General features: G+C 53.3%; 1 protein-coding gene across 1 annotated transcript in view; it reads left to right on the top strand.

Annotated features, from left to right (window-relative positions):
• Positions 1-12,357, top strand: part of SORCS2 (sortilin related VPS10 domain containing receptor 2) — a 484,645-nt gene that overhangs the window by 391,389 nt on the left and 80,899 nt on the right. The window contains exon 4 of the mRNA XM_065914447.1: positions 7,383-7,547. Within this exon, the coding sequence (XP_065770519.1) occupies positions 7,383-7,547 (165 nt within the window). The remainder of the gene's footprint in view (positions 1-7,382; positions 7,548-12,357) is intronic.

Genomic DNA, 12,357 nt, shown 5'->3' with positions numbered 1-12,357 from the left:
CTTTGGGACGGTGGTGGTGGACGGGGAAGGGAATCTGTCTAGACTCGCCCAAGACCGTTGCCACACGACCCCAGTGTCGTTTCCACGTTCCAAGCTGATGCAGTCACATCACTGGTCATGATGTGGTGCGGATGCAGGGAAGTGCTGGGTGCAAACCTGGCTGACAGTACAATCTTCCACGAGGCCTCTCTGGCCTCAGCTTCCCCATCTGAGAAATGGGGATGATCACACCTAAGCTTAGCAGACGTGAGGCGATCACTAAGCACAGTCAGCGATTCGCACCACCCCCGTCTGCCCCTGCTGGTCGCTGTTCGTCTCTGCACCGCCCCAGAGCTGCCCTGCTCTCTGACCAGATGCGAGTGGCAGGGAAATAACAGAAAGGTTGTTCATTTTTAGGCGTCCGCAGCCAGGTCGCTTTGCAGACTTCCCACCCAGAACATCCTGGCGGAGAGAGCTAATCTATCTGCTTTAACACAGACAGGGCCTGTGGGGGAGGCACAGAGGCTGCAGGCCTGGGGGACCTCTCTCCGCCCACACCCATGCTGCACGCCAGCTTCACGGCAGCTCCTGTCGCTCCACGTCACAGTGACTTGTGTTTGTTCCCTGCACTGGGCTGGCCCTCCTCTGTGCCCACTGCCCGGTGTCAGGCTCCACCGCCCCCCTATTTCTACCATGAGTCCTACATAGAGGGGCAAATCTGGTTGACTGACTCGCCGATGTCCAGGCTACTTTGGTGTGGGTGGAGCATATCCAGTAAAGCGCATGTCAATAATGTTATCGAAAACCAAATCCCCAAGCAGGCGACTCTCGTCAAAAGAAGGGTTCTGTCATTTCCACTCAGCATCGATGTGCAGTTCCCCTGACCTCCACCATCACTGCTTCCCCCTAGTGAACTCCTATTCATCCTTCAAGACCCAGCTCAGGTGACGCCCCTTCCAGGAAGCCCTCAATGAGGCAGGGGCAGCTCAGGGTACACAGTTAGGGAGGCAGTCAAACGCATATGCCCTGGCCTGACTCCCACCCTTTAGAGAACATGCTCGTCACCCCGGGGACCGCTTGTTTGCCTTTGTCTGTCCTGGAGTTTCCTGCTGGAAGGGAGCCATATGCTTCCTAAACTGTCCTTCTCACCACTGCCTTTGAGCTGCCTCAGCTCCAGGGCCTTGACCCAAGGAGGTGCTTGGTGAACCAAGCTTCTTTAGAATAAAATGCCATGAGAATAAACCTGCTGTCATCTCAGTTTGTTATGGACTTTGTTTCCTTTATCTCTTCTAGTCGCCTCTGCCTTGCCTTACAGAGGAGGAAACAGGCTCAGAGACGTGAAGTGATTTGCCCAAGGTTGCACAGCTTGCAGGAGCAAAGGAGGGGTGAGGCCAGCTCCTCACCTCCAGCTCTGGTGGGGTGAGGCCTCCAGAGCCTGCACTGCCCCCGAGCTGGCAGGCCTCAGCTGTGGCCTCCGTGCTCAATGAGCGGCGTGGCCTCCGTGGACTCCGGGGTTGTCGTGGGTACCTCCGTCCTGCGGGGCAGCATGGAGTGGCTGAGAACAGGGCTGGGAGGAGTAGGAGGCTGAGGACGGGGCTGCAGTGCGCCTGGTTATTTCCTTGTCTCTTGATGGGAAGCAGAGGCCGAGTCCGCCAGAGTGCTTGGAGTGGGCACAGGGCCGAGACGAGCAGGAGCTGCGGCCTAAGGCAGCACCCCTCCCAAGGGAGGGCGCTTGGGACTCACCAGGGGCCATGAGAAAATGCAGATCCCGGTGGGGCCAAGGCACCAGGCGTCTGACAGTCTCCAAGAATGCTGCTCCCACTGGTCCCGGAGCTTATTAACCGAATGGCTTTGGGAAGAGTCCACTCTTTGGGTGTGTGACTCAGGCCGTCACAGGAGAATCCATCCTTGGGCTGATGGTCTACTGGCCCCATCTTGACATTCCTGATTCTCTTTGAACGAGGAGCTCCATGTTTGCACCGTGTACATGGCCTGGAAAATTAGGCCCTGAGACTCAGGCTTCACATGGGCTGTCAATCCAGTGACTCTATCAGATATTTCCCTTTAACTGAATTGCCTCTGATTTTGAGGCATCCAGCCTTGTGGGCCCCCAGAACCTCACTCGAGTACCATATGTTTTCCCGGAATAGTAAGCAGTGAAAATACACCATTGAAATAGTCTGGTTCCCAGTTTGGAGGAACAATCTGCCAGCCTCCTCTCTGCACGATGCTAATTGATTTGTTTTCTTTGCTCCAATAATTCTTTCCTTGTCAGCACTTTCTTCTCCCCCCGTCTTTCCTGGCTTGTCCCATTCTGAGGCCAAAAATAGCCCACGATCCAGATTGCTGGGCCCCTGGCCAGAATCACTTCCTCGGGTTCCTTTTCCTTCTGACTGGGTGACGCCATGAACAGGGCCTTAGCTGTAACTAAGGGCTGTCATGGAGAGGCGACCCTGTGCCCAGGGACCTCATTCTGTATGGGAATACCAACACCCATGCTCTAGGCTGAAGGGCAAGGATGAGGACTGGGTCCTGCCAGGCTGCACAGCCTCCCCACCTGGAGGGAAACACAGACTCACAGACAGAACCCTAGGAATGTTAAACTGGAGCACATGAATGCATGAGATGCTGCAGAAGGAGCAGATGAGGGATGAGGAGAACTCTGTTGGAGGATGTGTATCATGGAGGTCTTCCTGGAGGAGGTGACCTTCAAAATTAGCTGTGCCAGATGAAGAGGTATTGGAGAAGCAGTGGAAAAGAAGGAGGATGTCCCATCATAAAAGCGGGCTAAACTCATGCTGGGGTACCCACAAAGCAGGGACACCAAAAATAAATGAGAAACATTCAGCTTTGTTGAAGTTGCCCAGAATTCAGGACTCAGAAAATTTCAAAAATTTTCATTTTATCACACATGGATTTTGTGACATTTAAAAAATCTGGAAATCTGATTCTTCTTTGCCAGGGGTGAGGTCAGGGGGCTCTCAGTCCTGCTGTGCATTCCAGTCAGAGGGAACAGTATGCAGAGCTTGGGGGGACATGAGTGGTCTCAGCAGGGACCCCCATCTGCTTGTCTTCAGTCCTGCTGGCCTCTCTGCCTGAGAACCCCCTACCCCAGGTCTGGATCAAGTTTTGTTTATTCTTCAAAGCTCATCTGGACATCACCTCTTCCCAAAGCCCTCCTTTTGTTCTGCACTTGGCTCTGACATCCCGTGCTCTGCTCCTGTAAACCCTGGGCAACGTAAATCCTTGCTTGACCCTGAGGCTTTTAACCATGGAGGAATGAATGAATGAATGAACCTTCACTGATGTGTGAAATTTTGAGTGGTGAACAGGAATAAGTGAATGAGATTATATATGATTTCTGCTCCCCAGGCTACTTAAGCATCCCCAGGGATGTTTTCCTCCCAGAGAAGAAGAGCAAGCAAACAGTTCCCTGAGGAGTCACAGAGTGAGCCGGAATTGCTCATTCAAGCACGCATGTGTGCGTTCCTTTAAGTATCCCGCAGGCCTGGGTTGACCCACAGCTCGGGGTCAGGCATGTGCTGGATGCTGGAGGGAGCAAAAGGAGTTCAGTCCCTACCCCTGTGATCAAGGGACACAGGACCTCCCCCACCTCCTGGCTCTTTCACTCAAACCCAGAACCCCAGCATCGGCATGAGAAAAACAGCAGACAAACCCAAACGGAGACACAACTACAAAATATCCGGCTAGTCCTCCTCAAAACTGCCAAGGTCATCCACAACAAGGGAAGTCTGAGAAAATGTCGCAGCCTAGAGGACCCCGAGGAGAAGGGACAGCTAAGTGTCACGCGAGAGCCTGGCACAGGGACAGAGAAAGACATCAGTGGGGAAACGGGTGACATGGAGTGTGTGGTTTAGATACCACCATAGTGTCGATGTTGGGTCCTTATTGTGACAGATGTATAATGTTGATGTCGGCTATTAATGGTAGAGGAAGCGGGGTATGCTTTGTGTGGGAACATGCTGTGCTATCTTTGCAACTTTTCCATCCATCTAAAACTGTTTGGGACTTCCCTGGCTGTCCAGTGGTTAAGACTTTGCCTTCCAATGTAGGGGGTGCAGGTTCAATCCCTGGTTGGGGAGCTAAGATGATCCCACATGCCTAAAACAGAAGCAACGTTGTAACAGATTCAACACAGACTGTAAAAATGGTGCACATCAAAAAAGTCTTCAAAAAAATCAAACTTTTCTAAACTAAAAAGTCTACTTCAAATTAAGACAAAATCCCAACCCCTCTGCTTAAAACCAACCACTATTAATAAGTCCCTGTGTTTCTTTGCTTTCTCTTTTTTAAAAACAGAGTTGTAACTGACAAGTAACATTAGTTTCAGGTGTGCAACATAATAATATTTGTCTGCATTGTGAAATGATAACCACAGCAATTCTAGGTGAGGTTGGTCACCATACGTCATAGTTACAGAATTCTTTTGTGTGATGAAGCTTTTAAGATCTACTCTCTTAGCAACTCTCAAATGTGCAGTAGACTTTTGTTGGTTATTCTCAGCCTGCCGCACAGTCTGTTCCAGGGCTTCTTCATCTTATAACCGCACGTTTGTACCTTTCGACCCCACCCATTTTGCCCATCCCCAATCACCTCTGCGACCACCTGTCTCTTCTCTGTTTCTATGAGCTTGGTTTTTTTTCCTTTTTCTTTTTGATTCCACATATGAGTGAGATCCCCCAGTATTTGTTTTCTCTGTCTGACTTACTGCACTTAGCACAATGCCCTCCAGGTCTATCCCTGTTGTCGCAAATGGCAAGTTTCCTTCTTGTTTATGGCTGAGTAATGATCCTTCCACCCTTCTTTCTATGCATTTTCCACTGACAAAAGTACACTTACTTTTCTGCACCTACCATGACAAAACTTATATACTTCCTTACAATTTTGTCCATGGGAAATGTACAGAAAGTGAACTTGCTTATAATGTTCTGCGTTTTTGTATGAGTGCATTAGTTCTCTTGTCACTAAACACCATGGAAACATCTGTACACACTCTCTGACTCCCTTTAACATCTCTGCCACCCGCTCCTATTTTTCTTGCATGTAAACCACACCATGAAGAGCATCTCTGAGCACATGTGTCCACCTTTCAGGGATCAGATCACCAAGGAATCAGGCTCTGTGACCCTCCGTTTCTTGGGGGCACAGAAGCCTTTGTGCTGAAGGAGGTGAATGACCTCACTCAGGAGCTCAGTGAGGTTTCCTTGGAAAGAAAGAACATACTGTTATATCCCTTGTTGACAAGAAACAGGAGTTTTGTGCAGCTCATTGATTTATGCGCCATGTGTTAGTTGTCTTCCAGAGGCAGGTCAGGGTTTGGGAAAGTCATTCCGGGGGCGACTCTTCATACTTTGCCTTCCCAGAAAAGCTGAGCTCATCTTGGTGCAGGCTAGTCCCACCCAGGCTGCCAGCTCCAGCCCAGCTAAAACCCCGAGCTGTGTGGAATCGCCACTGACCCTGGCTTATCCAGCACGACCCTGTGACCCCAGCAGCTTGCCTGCCCTCATTCTCCCCACCTGCCGAGCAGAGGTGACAGCAACACGGTGACAGTCGCCACGCGGAATCGTAATACAGACCGGCTGGTCGCGTTCGTATTAGACCTCCATGGTGGGCACCCTGTCATTCCCCATTTTACAGACAAGGAGACTGAGGCACAGAGGGTACTGGCCACACAGACATGGAATCTGAGCTGGGTTATCCAAAGATGGAGTGTGTCCCCAGCCCCCTGCTCCACCGACACATAGTTCATTCATCACTCCCTCATTCACCCATTCCCTCATTCATTCATCCATTCCCTCATTCATTCATTCATTCCCTCATTCATTCATTTATTCCCTCATTCATTCATCCATTCCCTCATTCATTCATCCTCTCATTCATTCATCCATTCCCTCATTCATTCATTCCCTCATTCATTCATTCCCTCATTCACCCATTCCCTCATTTGCTCATCCATTCCCTCATTCATTCATTTATTCCTTCATTCATTCATTCCCTCATTCACCTATTCCCTCATTCACTCATCCATTCCCTTATTCATTCATTTATTCCCTCATTCATTCATTCCCTCCTTCATTCGTTCACTCCCTCATTCGTTCACTCCCTCATTCATCCTACGGATGGAATGCCCAGGCCCTGCGGGGGTGGGGAGGGGAGGGGAGGGCGTCAGTAGTGACCTCCACAGATGTCCCCCTGACCCGACAGGGCCCCAGTCCCCGTGCAGGAGGCCTCTTCCATGAAATGGGGTGAGTGTGTTGTGGACGAGTCCTGGGTCCCCAGCGGCATTGCAGCAGGAGCTCCAACCAGCCTGGGGAGGAAGGCCATCCCAGGGTGTGCACCGAGGAGGAAAGGGGCAGGGGCGGGGGCGTGGACCAAGCCAGGCAAGGCCAGGCCGCACGTGAGACTGGGAGGGAGGTGTCCGGGAGGGTCCTAGGACCCCCATACAGGGTCGGCATCTCCTGGGGCTGTGAAGAACCGTGAAGGTTCTACAAGGTCCGTATGTAGGAGATTCCCCCGGCTTCCGTGTGGGGAATGGATCTTCTGATGAAGCAGGAGGCAGGACCACAGTGCTGGGGGTGGGGAGGGGGAGGGAGGGCAGGACCACGTGGCTCCCAGCCCCTGCACCCCGTGTTCCCAGGTGCTCCTGGCGCTGACTCAGCCCATCGGCTGATCAACCATCTCTGGCACCAGGAGCACGCGTGTGTGCCTCCGCGGGGCCCTGTCATTCTGCCGAGCGGCCCCAGGGCTGCCCTGTTCTGACCCTTGGCCGCCCTTTCCTGAGCTTTCTGTGTCACGGGGGACACTGCTCACACACAGCCCGGCAGGGCTTGTACCTGTGAGAAGAGGAACCTGGAGGGAGGGCAAATGTGAAGGGACCTCGGGGGGTCGGGGGCTGGGGGTGCGCATGGTGGGGCTGCCCCTCATCCTCTCAGGGGACGCCTTGCCATCAGTTTCACGTCGGAGTGGAGCCGGGCCACACTGAGACGTATGCATCTCCCGGCATCTCCAGCGATTCGATGCTGGGCTTGAGGGCAGGGAGAGAATAGGGAGGGTAGGCTCCGACTCCACCCCGAAGCCTCTAGCCAGGATGAGGCAGCCTCCCACACGGCCCCTGCTCTGGGAGCTCTTCACAATAAGCCTCTTACTGGCACCCCCCCACCCCCTGCCCCAGCCCTTGCAGAGCTCTCACTGGACAAGTCAGTGGCCTGGGGTGGCCGTAACAGAGATCCACAAACAGGGCAGGAATCGGCCATCTGGCTCTGCAGGCGGGAAGTCTGGAGTCAGGTGTCGGCTGGGCGGGTTGCCCCTGGGGGCTGTGGGGAGCCCGCTGCAGGCAGCAGTCCCCCGGAGTGTAGACGCATCTCCTGACCTGTGTCTTTCAGATCATCCTCGTGAGCTCCTCGCTCAGCGACCGGGACCAGAGCCTGTTCCTCAGCGCAGACGAGGGCGCCACCTTCCAGAAGCAGCTCGTCCCCTTCTCCGTGGAGACGCTGCTCTTCCACCCCCGGGAGGAGGACAAGGTGCTGGCCTACACCAAGGAGGGCAAGGTGAGCCGCCGGGCGTCCGCGAGGACGGGAGCATCCCGTCACCTGGGGCCCTGGAGCCCTGGGCGGCAGCAGGGCTCCCCAGGGCTGGGGTCGGGGACCCCATCACCCCCTGCTCTGCAGGGCTGGGGTCGGGGACCCCATCACCCCCTGCTCCCCAGAGCTGAGTGGTCAGGTGACCCTGGGGAGCTCGTGGGTTCAAGTGAGAGCCGGTGGGTGGAGGTGAGGTACAACAGGCTCACGAGACAGCCGAAGGACGGTGGATAATTATGAGGCCCCTCCACTCTGCCCCCCAGCACACTCCAGCCATGGGGCCTCCCTCCACTTCCAGAACATTCCACATACCCTCCCACCCCAGGCCCTTCCCTCCGCTTGGAAGCGTCTTCCACCTTCACCAGGAGAGGGAATCATCCTTCCGACCCCAAGCCAACATCCTCTCCTCTGAGGGCAGTCCAGCAGGGCCTCAGGAGCCCAGGGCACCTTCACGGGTGATTGAGGAGTGCGCTGTGAGGGGCTTTCTCCAGGGCCAGCGTGGGTGCGGTAGGAGACCCCGGAGCTGGGAGGGGGTGGGCTGAGGGCCCCTGGAGGAGGGGCCGCCAGCCTGGAGGAAAGGTCTGGGTCAGGTTCCTGCAGACACCATAAGGAATGATCACAAACTTGGCAGCTTAAAACAACAGAGGTGTATTGGCCAAAGGCCCCAAATCAGTTTCATGAGGCCAAAGCCAGGGCATCTGTGGGGTGACTCTCCCCCAGAGGTTCCGGGTGGGTCTTTTCCTTACCTCCACCAGCTTCTGATGAGTCACGCCGAGCTTCAAAGGCAGCATCTTCAACTCTTCCTGCTCCATCTTCACATTGCCGTGTGTGTGTGTGTGTGTATGTGTGTGTAAGTTCCCTAAGCATCCCATCTAAGCATCCAGACCAAGCTTCCCATCTAAGCATCTTCACTGAATTGACCACGAAGTCCTTTTTCAGTCCATCAGGTCCCTTTCACAAGTACCAGGGATTATGATGCAGATATTTTGAGGGGGACCTTGTCAGTCAACCACCCTGCCCAATAGGAGGCCTGGAGCCCTGTCATAACAAAAGGGCTGAGGAGGAGGCTGGCCCTGGGGAGAGTCACTCATCCCCTAGGAATTCTGTGGTTGGGCAGAGAACAGGAGTCATGGTTCCCGTCTCTCTCCTCCTGTCCTGTTTCCCGTGATCTGAATCCCACCAGAAGCCAGGGATAAGGGGCCTGTGGATGCCGCCTACACAGGGCAGCTCCCAGGGTTGGAAGGGGGTGGAAAAGGCAGAAACTGAGTCTGGAGCAGACAGAAGCTATCTGGATCAGAAGCTTCCTTGGGTGCCCCCAGACCTGCCTGGGATTCACCATTCCACACTCTTCCAGATTCCAGTGACTCTCTTTCCCAGGATGGGTCACAATGCACGATTATATATTCATGCATTGTCTGCATTTGTGCATATTTAATTATTGTCTGCACCTTACGCACACCCTTGGGGTAAGCTCTTTAAGGGTGGGGCTATGCCTGGCTTTTTTTTTTTTCCACAATTTTATCTCAAGTTTCTGGCTGGAAATATTGAATGAGGGATGGAAGGAAGGATGATGGATGGGTGGGTGAATGGAAGAATGGATGGATGGGTGGATGAGTGGATAGATGGATGGGTGTGTGGGTAGATGGCAGGTGGATGGATAGGTGGATGGATGGAAGGATGGATACATAGGGGTAGATGGATGGTGGATGGGTGGATGGATGGGTAGGTGGATGGGTGAATAAGTGGACGGATGGGTGGATGGATGGGTGGGTGGGTGGGTAGATGGAAGGTGGATGGATAGATGTATGGATGGAAGCATAGATGCATAGGGATAGATGGATGGTGGGTGAGTGAATGGATGGATGGGTGAATGGATAGGTGGATGGGAGGATGGATGCATAGTGGTGGATGAATTACGGATGGTGGGTAAGATAGATGGAAGGATGGGTAGGTGAATGGATGAGTGGATGGGTGGATGGATGGGTGGATGGATGGAAGGATGGATGCATAGTGGTGGATGGATGGTGGGTGGATGGAAGGATGGATACATGGGGGTGGATGGATGATGTAGATGCATCGATGGCAGCTGGATGAATGAATGAATGAATTTGTACCAGTAGGGACCACCATGGTCAGGGACCTCCAAATGAAGCTTCCTGTCTGGCCTGAGCCATGGCTGTCTACAGGACCCGGCCTCCTTGCTGGTCCTTAATTTAGTGTGCCTGCTTTGACCTGGCATACATCACGCCCACTCACACGCCACTGGCCAAAGCAAGTCTCCTGCCAAGACCTGGTCCTCGCTGACTGACTGAAGTTCAGGATGTCCCTGAAATTCCCTGGCCTGGAGGGCTGCCTCTGCTCTGGGTACTTTCCTTTGGGACAGTGTGTGCTTTGGGGTATTAATAGCGCTACTTAGCTTTCCATGTAATTAGACTAAAGCACAATCACAGAGACTTATTTTCCCGCAGAAATCCACTGCATTGCAATTGCTCTTTAATTTATGGTGCCCTGAAAAATTAATGGAGCTGAAATCTCAGTTATTTTCTTTGGTTCTTTTCCGTGACTATCAGGAAAGAAAAAAGGGGAGAAGACAGGCTTCGTTGTGGTTGTAAAGCGAATGAGGAATTTGAGGACATCAATAACAGTGACAGCAGGGCTTTCGGCTTTTTAGGCTTCATGGTTTAGGAAGCTCGCTGACTCCCCAGAAGCAGGGTGGCGTGGGCGGACAACGTTGACTTTGATGCCCACAGACCTGGTGTGTCAGGCAGGGGTCTGCTGCTCCAGTGCTGAGTAGCACACAGCCCCAGAGCCCCACGGCTCCCCGCAGCAAGCATTCCTTCTCATTTCCGGGTCTGTGAGTCAGCGGGGGTCCTGGTGGGCTTGGCTGGGACTAGCTAGTCGTGGCTCCTGGGCAGGGTTCAGGTCTCTAGTTCTGGAATCATTAGTTACTTGCGGACGAGGTAGTCTCATGACAGAGGGGCGGAGGAAACCGCAGGAGGACCTTCATGTGTCTACTTATACCTGGAAAACATCACATCCCTTCCCATGGGCAAAGCAAGTCATGTGTCAAAATCCAAGGTCTGCAGGCTGGACATCAATATCCGGTTCACAGGGACCCACAGATTTCTACAAAACCAAATGCCTTCCTCTGCTTTCTCTGCATCCCTCCCCACTCAGATGCCTGCCTCCTCCTCTAGCAGACAGACCATCTTCCCTGCTCAGACTATCCTAACTCTCTACTTCTAGTTCCCCCCTTTACTGTGTCACTGAGGCTACCCTATTTGGATCCTGGACAGGCTCCCTGGGTGAGACCTGAAGGCAGTGGTTTTTCTTTCAAGGCTCAGCAAATTGCATTAGGCTCCTGGGATCCAAAGGATATCAGAGCCGGACAGTCTGTCCCCCCTGTCAGCTCGCTAGGGACCGCTGCTCTGACACTGACCAGTCTGTTTCCTCCTGCTCAAACCTCAGACCCGCTCGCAGACAGAGCCCTGGGCACTTAACCTCTAAAACATCGATAGACCCACTTGTATGTTTTATTCTGCTTCCTGACAAGAACCTCTTTGCTTCCTAGCACTGTGAGAAATTGGTCTGAGCATGAGACTGCCTTCCAGAAACTTCAGTTCAGTTGCTCAGTCATGTCCGCCTCTTTGCGACCCCATGGACTGCAGCACGCCAGGCCTCCCTGTCCATCACCAACTCCCAGAGCTTACTCAAACTCATGTCCATTGAGTCGGTGATGCCATCCAACCATCTCATCCTCTGTTGTCCCCTTCTCCTCCCGCCTTCAATCTTTCCCAACATCAGGGTCTTTTCCAGTGAGTCAGCTCTTTGCATGAGGTGGCCAGAGTGTTGGAGTTTCACCTTCAGCATCAGTCCTTTCGATGAACACCCAGGACTGGTCTCCTTTCGGATGGACAACTTGGTAGAGGAGAAAAGACACCTTGGGTGGCCAATCAGGGAAGCCTGCCTGGAGGAGGGGTGTTGGACAGGGGCTTAGAGAGTAAGTCAGGATGTAAGTTTACTTTTTAAAAGAACTTCCGAACAGCAAAGATGATCACACAAGAAAAGAAAGAAAAATGAACCCCGGTAATCCTCCAGGGGTTGGTGGTGGGGCAGACAAGAGCTCTCCTAAGAAGGGACGAGGGGGCTCTGCGGTCAGGAGAACAGCTTTGAGCAGTGAGAATCTTATAGCTCAGATTGTGTTCGTTTTTGCTCTGACCTTTGTGTCTGATGAGGCTCAAGCAGAAAAGGGACCTCCCTCTGGATATTTTAAGGAGAAAAAGGATTTAGGATTTGGGACGATTGGGTCCTCTCTAAACTGCCAGGAGGCTGGAAGGGGGGCTTCAGACCAGACTTCCGAGGATTCTCCCAGAAACCTGAGGATCTGGACCAGCAGGGGAAGGTGGGGGACTAGGAGCTCTGCTGGGGTCACCAAGGTCAAGAACACGCAGCGGATGCTGGGGTCGAGGCCTCTGAAATCATCACTGCTGCAGCCCACACTGCCCGGGAACGTCCACAAAGTCAGTGACTGGTCCTGCGGCTGCCTCCACCACAACTGCCCCTCCAGCCCCCAGAACTGGAGGATGGATGCCAAGCACGTCCCCATGACCTGGTTGGCCAGCAAAACAGAGTTACCACATGAGCCAGCAATCCCACTCCCTGGGCATATATCCAGAGAAGACCATAATTTGAAAAGACACATGCACCCCAATGCTCCCTACAGGACTGTTCACAGTGGCCAAGACACAGAAATGACCTAAATGTCCATCAACAGAGGAAG

Source organism: Muntiacus reevesi, chromosome 22 (assembly GCF_963930625.1).
Source record: "Muntiacus reevesi chromosome 22, mMunRee1.1, whole genome shotgun sequence".
NCBI classification, from domain to species: domain Eukaryota; kingdom Metazoa; phylum Chordata; class Mammalia; order Artiodactyla; family Cervidae; genus Muntiacus; species Muntiacus reevesi.
This window is presented reverse-complemented; position numbering and strand designations above follow the sequence as displayed.